The following is a 12,448-nucleotide window of genomic DNA, read 5'->3' on the forward strand; positions in this document are numbered from 1 at the left end:
AAAACAGATGCCTAAGAGGGAAAAAGCTAAATGACTGAATAATTAATGAAGTCCATGTGTTTGTGCAGTCTGATATTTTACTGTTATAAACAGTTATCATAAATCAGTTAACTCAGAACACTGCAGTTTGAAATAATTACCTACACAGTCCCAAATTAAGAAATACAAACACACACACACCAGGATATTGTGACAATCCCTGTAAAATATCCCTGTTAATGTGATAAATATTTACTCTGAACAAATATGTGCTTTACTGCATTCCAAAAAGAAGAGGTAGGCTGGGTTGTAAAGACAGCATTTATATCAATATAAATAGATATAAAAGCCTATTTCTCGAGCTTGATCTGTTCAAAAAACAACATAATCAAGCATCAAAGCCATAGACGTTATTGTCAGTATATTCAGTTTAACATACATTTATCAAGCACTTTTTAAAATAGTGTCTTCTAATTAAATATAAATATTATAAGAACATTTTGGGGATGTCAGAATATCCGTATGTATGTGTGTAATTTGTCCCATGAGCTACTAATGTCACCATAGGGACTGTAGAAATATAGCTGCATTAGTCTGAACCGGCAAATTGCAGTAAAGCCCAGTTATAGCAGCATACAGGCCCAGTAGAGTACTGAGGTATGGATAAGCATGGCAAAAATGGAACTAAATTCTTGCACAGTACAGTCAGTGTACAGCATAAACATTATAAAACCACAGGGAACCTGTAATAACAGCAAGCACACATTCATAATAGTGGAGTCAAATATATATGCTGCCCCTCTCCTCGGTGTCAACGCAACCTCGGTAAACAGCCATGTAGTAACAAAATTATTAAACATTTTCCAGACAAGAGTTTGAAAGTTCTGTTAATTTTTTACAACAAAGACTTTTAAGATGCGACATGGAATAGGTTAGTTGGTGTGACATTTTGCAAGTTTTTGATATACGATGTCAAACGTAAAGCAAATTAGTCATCAAAAGACAAGTTATAGTAGAAAAGAAGAAAAGGCTTGATATACCACATTATAACATGTGTTTATTACTATTAATGCAAACTAATAAAAAATACCATTTATATTTACTGTTCACAGTTTATGTTACATAAATTATTCTGCATTTCACAACACCCACAGATTTTGTGAAGAAAAGGAGGGGAAACATTTTACATGCTCAGGAAGAAGACCTTCAAATCTACTGTTTGTAGCGTCTTCGCCTAGCCTTCAGATTAATTACAAACAATCCACTATCAGCTTTTATAGTGAGACAAAATGGTGAGCAACAAATTCTGTTCTTCTTAATGGTGTTAACTTTGAATCAACACTATTTTAAAACATGTTAGGCAATACTCTATTCTCCTCAAGAAAAGAATACGTAGAATGAAGTAATCAAAATGAAAAGAAACTGGATTATCATTCTACATCAATGTATAAAGGTAGGTGCATGGCACTTTCTTTAACAATAAAAAACAAAGAAACTTTTAGATAACATTTCTAATGTTCTTTAATTGTTACCTTTTTGGCATTAAACAATTGTAATTAAGCAATATTTATATAAAAATGTAAATATTAACATTAGAGGAAGTAAAAAATAAATACACATAATTACATAAATATACAAAAAGTTCACAAGACTGAAACAATTAAGCTAATACTGCAATTTGATTTAAATTATCTTAAAATGCTGTAAAGACAATAATTAACTTAGAATTTAGTGTAACATTCCAAGTGATTGGTTAGTTACTCCAGAGAGTCAGCTAATCATCTTAACCAGTCTCGTGCCCGTTAGAAAGAAAGAAGGGCAATGCTATTTGATAATGAGGTAGACATAAAAGTCTGGCTTAGGAATGTGTTATCAGAAATAAAATAATGTGTCCCTTGTAATTCTTTTCATTGCAGGTTTTGGAACTTTGCAAGGAATTTTCTTGTAAAGCTAAAACATTTTACTGAGAAGAAAAAAACTTCATGAGAGTAACCTTCACAATATATTTTAAAATCTTAATTTCATGACAAAGCTTGTCTGAACTGCCTTTAAATTTAACATTTATGCCACTCTGAAAGGAAACTAAACATTTAAGATAAACAGCAGAAACAGCAAATCTATACAGCAGGTAAGGCTTTCAAACGCAGGAGCGCATGAATTTTAAATAGTAAAAAAGGTCACATAAAATAGCACCCACATAACCTTAAAATCAGTTGCAAGTCTTCAATTTGTGATTTCTCCCTTGTTGTGAAGAAGCACCATTAAGATGATATAAATTAATGGCTAATTAATGGTTTTTGTTTGGTGAGGTATAGAAATGAACATTTTCACATGTGGTTAGATTTGCTTTGGTTACACTCACAGAAGTTATTTACAAACGAAAACAGAAAACCTAAAATGCTATTCATATACAACACCCTCTGCATAAAGTGCTTTAGCATATAATGGATATGCCAATGTTTTCATGAATCGTCTACTCCTACTCCACGCAAGATGACCTGATAAAGACACTTGCAGCATAACATCATTTCTTTACAGTGCCAAAATGAAAAGATAAAGACAAAAACCAGTTCATACTCCAGTCAGCACTAAAATGCAACGCTAAGATAAGTCCTCAGACAATGGAATTAAATTTTAAGTTATAAGGGTGTTCCAGTACACATATTAGTACATATTAGATGGATATAAACATCTCTGGAAAAGCTGAAAAAATATATCTCTTCTGAATGTAGCCTTCTCACATTTTTCTAACAGAAGGGAAGCGATTGCTTCCTCACTTGAAATATACCAAAGAAATATTGAGTTGTATCTGTTTCAAGTACTGTAAACAAATTAATCAGTAGAAATGATAAAGGTTCCGACATTTCAGAGTAAGAATTTTTAACTTTGCTTTAACTTTTTTTTTGCTGTGATAAAAAAAAACATAATCCTGATATACAAACAAATATAAAATAGAATATTACATGTACAAAATAATCAGGTACAAGCACACTGATATAATTTTGTTGCAGATGAACTGCATTGGTAATCTTCATATCGAGAGAGAGTACCGTATATACACTAGTTAAGAAAATGCTTAATAAATTATTAAAAAAATATTATTTTTCTTTGATTTCCTTTGATCAAGAAAATTAATACTGATTTCTAATTATAGAAGAACATTAACACAAACAACAGGGAATTTCTGCATAGGGGTCACTTAAATATATATATATACATATGTTGTAGATTATTCTTGAAGCTGAAGCTTAACCACAGGTCTCCTGGTATGTCATCAGTGTGCTTTGCATACTACACAGCATTATTATTCTAAATGTACAACTTAATATGATGAATGCTGCTTCACGCTTAAAGGTTTAACTGTGAATTGTATCCCCGGAGAGGAAATGGTTTATGAATAAACTTCTCTGCAAGATGAATATTTTCTCAAGGCTGTGGAGAGTGTAAACTCCATACGATTAAAGCCATCCTATAAAAGCACAAATATTCATGACCGTACCAAACTCCAAGGGTTGGTGTTCCAGTGTGGGTCGGAGGGACAGGCCTGAGTATTGCACTGCTCTCGATCTGGTGGTTTGTCCAGAATCTCACAGCTCAGGTCATTGAAACGTTCGCCATTGGGCCGCTGACACACCACAAGCCTGGTCTTTATTCCCCCACCGCAGGTCTTGGTACACTAGACAGAGGAGCACACACACTTTTGAATACAATTTCTGCCCTTCACGCAGCACAAATCCAACCTCATCCTGCCTCTTCAAGGACAAAGCACAGTGCATGATAAAGCCTGAAAGCAAGGATGCACTAGTTAAAGCATGTAAGAAAACACGTGGCTCATATTATTGGGCTAACATGTTATAATGTCATTTCTGCTATAAATCATTGCACAAATAACTGTAGGAGGGACATTAGCAAAACAAGTAAATTAGGCACCTACCATCAATTTCCATACATTAATTTACATAATTATACAAGTCTGACAAAGAATCTTTATTTAACAAGGTAAGGCAAATGAAAAGAATTTCCTACTGACATTGACAACATGGGAAGGTGTCAAGTTCAAGAGCACCACAGTGACCCACTTGGGATTTGAACCCACAACCACCAACTTTCAAATTCAGAGCCCTAACCACTACTCCACACTGACGCGTCTGATTTTATATAAACAGACTTGCCTCCGCTAGGGAGCAAAATGAGCTCATTTGCTCATTGCTCAGCAGGACAAGTCCAACACAGATATGTCAGTAACAACAGGAAATCTTGAAGGCAGCACAATGCCACCTTTTCATTCTTTCCACGTAGTTACACTCTTATATAGCACACATTGTAGCTGCTAATCAATGCTAATAGAGATTAGATCTCGTACAATTCCTGTTGTAAACAAAAACCTTACCTCTCCCCAGTTACCATAAGCCCACTGCGGACAGGGGCCAGATTCACATGATTGCTGCTCTATGGGTTTCGTTGTGCCATCACAGTTCACAGCTGCGTACCCATTCTCATCCTGACAGACAACAACACGGCGCTGGAATCCTCCTGCACAAGTACTTGAACACTGTCATAAGAAATGGCATTGGGTGAGTACAGCACATGGATGATTTTTACAATGTATCAGTAATAAATCTGTAATATTAAAGACATTTATTACTATTGAAAGAATTAAACATCGAGTGTGTGAAAATTAAGGAGAATCAGACATTCACCAATGAAATGTAGCTACATTATGGGGGGCTCAATATGGACAGAGAAAAGCAGGTAAGGCACAGATACCATGTACTGAATACAGTGAAATCAAACAATCCTAAAGTGAGAGGTCTCTCAAGGAAAGTAAACCAACTTAATATTTTCCTGTTAGAAGGAACATGACTTTAAAACTAAACACCTAAATTATTATAATATTAAAGTTTCCTAACAAATGCATGTGTGCAGCAAAAAAGAAAACATGTATATATATATGGAGACTTAAGCGGAATGATAACACCTTGAAGTTTTCCCAAAGATCTTCACATATAGAAAAACGCAACAGTCTATGACTGACATCAATAGTTCAAAGGGGACACATTTAATGCTATTCATATGTTAGAATTTGAGCAGATAAGTCTTATTATTGTTTAGTCTTATTACTCCTAGGGATAAGAAAATACTTAAGTGATATAGGATTAAATGTGTGCTCGGTGTGATGTATTGCAATTAAAAACACCATAAGGAGATGAATAAAAATCTGTACAAATTTCCATTGAAAAAGACATGATTTTAATCACTGCAAGAACAGTGAAAGGTACGATCGTGTCCCACATAAGCAAAGAACATCAGCTGGCTGCTATCTGCATGACTGAAGGCAGCCTGTCTGTGACAGGCGAGTGAGACAATCTGCTTCAACAACCAGCAGGCTGGTTCTGTGAAGGACAACCCACATCACAGAAGGGAACAGGTAACCACACTGTTCAGGAATATCACTTTCGGCTGACCAATCTCTTTAATTGTCTTCAGACTGCGGTGGCTCGATAAAATCCAACAAGAAATAATCCACTCATGAGAGGAAGGACTGTAGGATTCCCCCTTTGCATGAGAAGGAGCCATATGCTCAGAGGTCTACGGGAGTAAAAATGTTGACTGCGGAGAAACAAACCATATTCTTCAGGCCAGAGTACATCTGAGATTCTGTTACTCACAAATGAATACCATGACATTTGTCAAGGTGAGAATATGTGGTGAATGTTTTTATTGCTGCTGTGTTTGCTTAGCTAGTTGGTTTGTCAACCAAGGGTTAATAAAGCAAGACAGGATCTTTTCAATACAAGAATACTTCAGTCCAGGCTGATAGTAACCTTACAGCTCAGTGATACAGGAACAAAGTGCTTTTGCTCACAGATTTCCTTACAGAACAATATAAGAACACACAGAACAGGGATTAAGCTTTGTATGACTACCAGAACTTCTGTGGGACCAACTCATCAGTGCCATCAAGAGGAGACAGCTGTGATTGGCCATGGTTGACCAGCTGGTTGCAACTGCACAGGATGAGGGAGAACTTCCCACAGCGGTCTACCCATAGGCTGATCAGGCATATGCATTATCACTACCAGGACTGTATTATTCCTCGGGGGTGTCAGACCTGACAACTTAACTTAAACAGCACCTGAAATGTTTTCATTTTGACAGTGTACCAAAAACAATGCATTTTTGTTCACATGTTCTTCGATGTCTATATTCAAAATCCATCCACCCATTATCTTGAAGCAGCTCACTCTGGAAAGGGTAAAGGCAACCCAGGGCCTTCCCTGAAGATATAAAAGTTTGGAATGAGAGCACATGACTGCTCTTCTGTGAATGGGACACCAGTCCATCACAAGATGAAAGAGAAAAAAAATTAAGAAAAGTCAATTAAATCATGTCTTTGGGAGGTGAGAGGAAAATGAAGGACCCAGAACAGACCCAGAGTTTTAATTGAGCCCAGGACCAAAGAGCTGCGAAGCAGAAGTACTAACTGCTATGCCACTGTGCCAACCCTCCATTAAAAATATATGGATTTAATCAAAAGCTCTTGGTATTGTGATTCCGCTTTGTTATACTAAAAATGAAAGTGAAAAACAACTTAAGCTTTAATTAGAAAAACAAGCACATGTCCTCCACTGTCCATGTGTCAATCCTCTATGGCATACGTGTTTTTCAGCTTTGGACAAAAAAGAAGCCCATTTTAGAAGTGACTTTTAAAGCACCTCTCACTTAAAACAGACAGAAAAATAAGACTGATGGAGAGCCAATAGCTTGTATTTTTGATTATTAAAAATGCTGGACCACGGGGAAGTAAAACGTGTTGAATGATGAGAAATGATGAGTGATCAGGGACCCATTTGCCTTCTGTCTGCAGTATATAAGATGAGAAAAAGGAGGATAAAGTGGATGCTCATCTGCATAGTAAAAATATTAACAGAAAGCATTCAGAAAGAGAATAGAAAGGGTTGAGGTTTACTAACCAATCTTTGCAATCTTTTTCCGTATGGAAAGGCGTAATAACAAGGAATAGGACATCATCAATTTAGATATAGAAAAAGGATTTGAGAAATCTCAGTACAAAAGATTAGTCTTAAAGCTCCAATCAGCGGGGGGTCTGTTACATGCACGTTGATAGATACAGAAGCAAAGAGTAATTGCGAAGGAGCAACTGCTGCAAGGTATATGGTAATGAGAGGGTAAGGCTGAGCCTAGAGCTCAAAATCCCTTCTTTTTGTTCAAAGGTTCTCATGTAGTATGAAGTACAGTTAGTAAATGCATTACAGCAGGAGAGCAGACTGTAGCTGAGGGAGAGAAGAAAGTTGGTCAGCCGACATAGACACAGAAAATCTCATTCAAACCAGGTACTACTGTGAGCAAGAACCCCTGTCAGTAACTGTTCCCATCAACATTTTTTTTATTATTGTGTAAAAAAAGAAAAAAAACTTCTCTTACTTTAGGGACTACTGTATTAAAAACTGTATTGATTTGAAGGAATAAACTAATATTTATGCCAAATTCTTACATCAAGATATATTTCAATGTATGCTTAATTATAAGGTTTGGATAATGTCAGTTATGGCTTCCTGCTGGATTGCATGAACAATTATGGAGAAATCAATAGTTGGGCTCCCATTTGGCTACCAGGATCCACGTGGTAAATCTTGCCTGGTTTATTTGATCATGTCTTGTTCAGGAGTTCCACTGGGTTCTGTGATGGGTCTAAATTTAGTAATTACATGCTGCCTCTTTGCCATCATCACTTGCTTTGGGTTTCACCTTTATGCTGATGAAACTCACATTTCTGCACTTTACAACTTTGTCTGGTATTAAGATATGGAGGCAGCAACTGTAACAAGATACAGACTGGCTCTAAAGTAAATTTAGAGTGGATTGTAATCTGACTTATTAGGTACTGATTATTTTGAAGATTTATAGCAGGAGAATAGACCAGCTCTTTATCTTACTCTGACTTACTCTACCAGTGTGCAACACTACATTTGTGAACCTCACTGCCTCAATCAATTAGGTTGAGACAAACTAGGTGACTCAATATTTTTGAAACGCGCTTAAAAGACCCATCTTTTCAATATTACATTTAATACATAATTTAGTTTTCCCTCTTGGTTTTCTTTTTTTACTTCGGGTATGTATAATTCATGTTGGGAGTTTTAAGTTTCTTGCACTTGACAATTGTGCAAAATCAAATGTAAAATGACACTCAAAATCTCATTAATAGTGGTTATGCTTAATCCTTTACAAGCCTCCCAACACAAGGCCAGACCTCACTTTCCATAGCCTTCAGTGAACTGAGAGTACATGATTTGACCAATGTATTTATTCATAACAGCTGTGCTGACTTAGTAATCAGGGTAAACTATTTTACTCAAGGATATAACAGCAGGGATTGAACCAATGACTCTGGCTACAGTTCCAGACCCTAAGCACTGCTCCAAACCTCCCTGGGTTGTTCCTGTAGTTATTAATCAACGGTGACTTACTGCTCCCCAGGGTCCTGTTCTCCACTGGTGAGATCCGTGGGTATGCATTCGACCAGCATTGCGAATAGAATTCCCTGGTGATGAAGCCTTAATGCGGGAGTCTGGATTGGTGGGAAATTTCCCTTGGTCACTGGAGCGCATAGGACACTGGGGCATGGCACAGTCTTGCTCCACAGCTGGACGGTCGTCTGGATCACACTCGCTCACGTCCACAACCTGATCACTGAAGTTCACGCAAACTACTTGTCTCGTCGCCTTCCCTTGACCACAAGTCACAGAGCACTAGAAGAATACACAAAGAACAATCAGACTGAAAAAATATTCTAAAACATTAGAGGACTGCGGCTCAATAAAAACCCCAGAGATGATTATATTTAAAATAAAATCTTGTTGCAAGAAAACAACAAGGTCAATGCTTTGGACACAGATCTTACAGAGTCTTACTGTGCACCTGGAGTCTCCGTCTCTGAAGAAAGAACTCAGATTGCACTGAAAGTAACTTGATTATGAAAGTCAAGTACAGCTACAGAGCCATCTGAGTGCTCGTGGGGTCAGCTTATACTGGTTCTGCAGCCCTGAGTTTTAGAAATCTACTTAACCACCACCAACATCAGTTTGCTGTACAATACAGACAGCAAATGCATAAATACAAGACAACATCTTTTAAATAACAAATGCAAACACACTTCTGATAATTCAAAATAAAAAGTACAGATTACTCTGCATTCAACTTGAACGGTTTCACACAGCCACAGCCAGTAATGTCAAGGCAAAGCATTTCACTATCTGTTCCAAAATATGCAACAAACACTCCTCTTCAAGGCTAATGGTGTACGCACACTTGCAATGTAACAGACATTACTAACTGTATTACAGTTTAATATTAACTGAATAACTGTACTATTCAGTAAATGTTCATTAAATTAAATAACTTGCCAAACAGGGGAATTTGAAATATAGTATTTTTTAAATCTCAACAGATGTGAAATTAACTTATCTGTGATTTGGTCTGGCAGACGGGGTCTCGTACGGCAGAGTAAGAAGAGCTCAGCTGGATGAAACCGAGCCAAAGGCTGTTAACTACAACTTTCAAATTAATGGCGCAACAGACTAGGATCATGAGGCGAGTCTAGCTAGAAAGTGAGGCTCTCCCTGCTGCCTATGTAAGTACTGTACGTAGCACATGGCATTTGCATCTCAACTTGGTTTTGTTCTTGGCCTGGTTCTCTGTCGAGTGGCTAATGACAGGCTGGAGATGACTTTACAGGCTCACTGATGGTTTTATTCCCCTTGCATCTTGCATGTGCATAGTTGATAATTCAAAACAAGCCGTGTTCCTTCATATGAAATAATTTGTGAGCTAACTGTAAATTTCTATACCTACTGTATTCCAGCTATACCAACATGTGCTCAGAATTCGACCTGTTTGTGCCTTCACTTTAAAATTTGCTAAAGGTTTTGTTAGTTTCTCCATGTAAATGGCATTTATGTCTGTATAACTTTCCTCGCTAAGTGCATGTACTTAATTTTAATCAAGAATGAAATGCTGAAACTCCTGTCTCTGCCAGTCTGTTGCCTCTAAATAAATGGCTTCCTGCTTTACTGAAACCTGCATTAGATTTTGAGTGAAATAAAACAGGAATAAGAATGAAAGTCTTCCCCACAGACCCTGCAGCAGATTGCTTCAATCTGTGACCACAGAATCTGATTTTCTCTAGATTTCTAATTCTGATTAAAAACATGTGTAAACAAAGCTTGCTCCTAAACTTTCCCCTATTTTCAGGAGCTCCACAACTCTAACAACAACTTCTATGTAAGTTGTAACTGTTGAAATTAAAATGAAGCATGGCAAAGAAAACTGGACATTCAATGGAAAAACCCCATATAAGAAAAAAAAAACATTTAAATTTGCTGAAATTATTGAAAATTACCATTTAAATAATGTGAAATTCACATGTGTTAAAGGACTCAAAACACAGATCACAACTGGCAAAATTATCCAAACGTAGTTAACAAGTTAAATTGAACTAACAAGCGAGAAGGGATTACATTGACATTCAAATAAATAATACCTCCTGCACCAGAAAAAAAGGAGAACCTTGGATGTAGACACCCTTGAGTAAGGCAGACTTCAATGACAAATCACCCATTCATCCATTTTCTAACCACTCCTTCCAATTTAGGGAAGCAGAGGGTGGGGGTGTTGCCGGAGCCTGGAGCCTATCCCAGCAAGCAATGCATACAAGGCAAGGTACCCCCTGGATGGGACGCCAATCCATCACAGTGCTCACAGACACAAATACACACTCACTCACACCAGGTCCAATTTTCTCAAAAATCAATTCACCTACCAGTATGCTTTTGGACTTTGGTTGGAAACCCACTTGAACATGGGGTGATAGTAGGAACATCAAGCGAGTAGCACCCCAGGTCTGGAATTGAACCCAGGGTCCCAGAGCTGCAAGGCAGCACTGTGCCGCCCAACTCCTCATCCATTAGTTGTAAAGGAGATTTTTATCTACCCCAAGGAAAGGTCCTATTGTGCAAATGTCTGTACTTTTGTGAATGTCAAACATTTAACCTGGTGCTAACTGACATAATTCTAACTGATTTACAGACATTTTACACCAGTATTTTCACCACAAGGTTTATTGTCCCTTACCGAGGTCCATTCCAGTACTTTCCATTGCCCACAAGACACGACGGAGCAGGTCTCTCTGGCAGGGGGTTTGGGCAGGTGAGCACAGGCCGACTCCTCAGCTACCCCACCCTGGTAGTCCCTGCAGCTGACATAGCGCATCCTGGTACCCTTCCCACATGTCACACTGCACTGTGGAAAGAGGCAGACTTACAATTAGATTGTGTGCGCAAGCAAAATGTATTTTAGTTCCTACAATGAAAAGGAAAACCTGAGATCAGCTACTGATTATGGAATGATGCAATGGAAACCTTCCATGAGGAACTGGGTTTGTAATTTGTAGCTGGAAGGTGGGTGAAAAAACTCTGACTTGGTCTATCTGCCCAAACGATTCTTTACCTGAGTCCAGGATCCAAACCGCCACTGGGTTCTGTGACCACGAGTAGGCACTTTGGTTTCTGGAACAACGGGACGCACAACAGGACAGGGTGTTACTTCACAATCCTACAAAAACACAAGGACAACTTTCTTAAAGCACTGAAGCAAGGATCAACATGCACAGGAGTAAGTGAGATATCATGATACAGCGCAGTCTGCACACTGGTAATGTTACACAGCTCCTCTGTGTGAGTTCAGCAAGATTGATCGTTTTTGCCATTCCATTCCACAATCCAGACTGTGCTTTCCCACAATATATGCAATTGCATCTTTTGATTGGCCACAGAGGATCACAGTGTTATTTACACAAGAAGGTATATATGAACTACAGGGCTTAAAGTTTCAGAATAAGCTCTTAAACACATTTTACAGACTCTAAAGAGACTTTAACATCTGAATATTTTAATGCACAATCATACTGAACTGCTTTTGCAAAATGAGGCCCATTATTATTGGGCCTAATCATTTAACCAGGAGAGCCCTTAAGTAGAAAGCCTTGCTTGTACCCAGTTTCACGGATGAGCTGCTGGGATCACAGAGGTGAAGTGAATTGTTCAAGGTCAGAAAGCAGTAAGGCTGAGTTAGGAATTAAAAGCAGGGCCTCCAAGAGTTCACTGCTTGACTTTCGTTACTCTGCTCTTCTACCTCCATTACTTACTATGAAAATGTCTTTTCAGGCACAAACAATCAAGCTCAAGGAAAAATTCAGATGTGTATTTAGATAAACTTTATGATATTTAAAGTCTTATTGAACTTCTTTAGAATCCCCTGTGCATGTCTGCAATCTTGTTGCTTTCTACTGATACAAATTCCTGAACACGCCTGAAGCTGACAGACAGCCCTGATCTGCACCGTTGCCTCCTCCATATGCCATGGTGGGCTACAGACCCCAGACACTCCT

The 12,448-nt window shown here is 37.9% G+C and overlaps 1 protein-coding gene across 2 annotated transcripts in view; it reads right to left on the reverse strand.

Moving 5' to 3' along the window:
* Nucleotides 1-12,448, reverse strand: part of adamts9 (ADAM metallopeptidase with thrombospondin type 1 motif, 9) — a 56,381-nt gene that overhangs the window by 24,708 nt on the left and 19,225 nt on the right. For both annotated transcript variants that reach the window (XM_088916322.1, XM_088916323.1), the window contains exons 24-28: nt 11,509-11,613; nt 11,134-11,301; nt 8,472-8,753; nt 4,370-4,531; nt 3,479-3,655 (exon numbers count right to left, since the gene is read on the reverse strand). In XM_088916322.1, coding sequence (XP_088772448.1) covers nt 3,479-3,655; nt 4,370-4,531; nt 8,472-8,753; nt 11,134-11,301; nt 11,509-11,613 — 894 coding nt within the window. The remainder of the gene's footprint in view (nt 1-3,478; nt 3,656-4,369; nt 4,532-8,471; nt 8,754-11,133; nt 11,302-11,508; nt 11,614-12,448) is intronic.

This window comes from Atractosteus spatula, chromosome 5 (assembly GCF_055471065.1).
Source record: "Atractosteus spatula isolate fAtrSpa1 chromosome 5, fAtrSpa1.hap1, whole genome shotgun sequence".
In the NCBI taxonomy this organism is placed as follows: Eukaryota; Metazoa; Chordata; class Actinopteri; order Semionotiformes; family Lepisosteidae; genus Atractosteus; species Atractosteus spatula.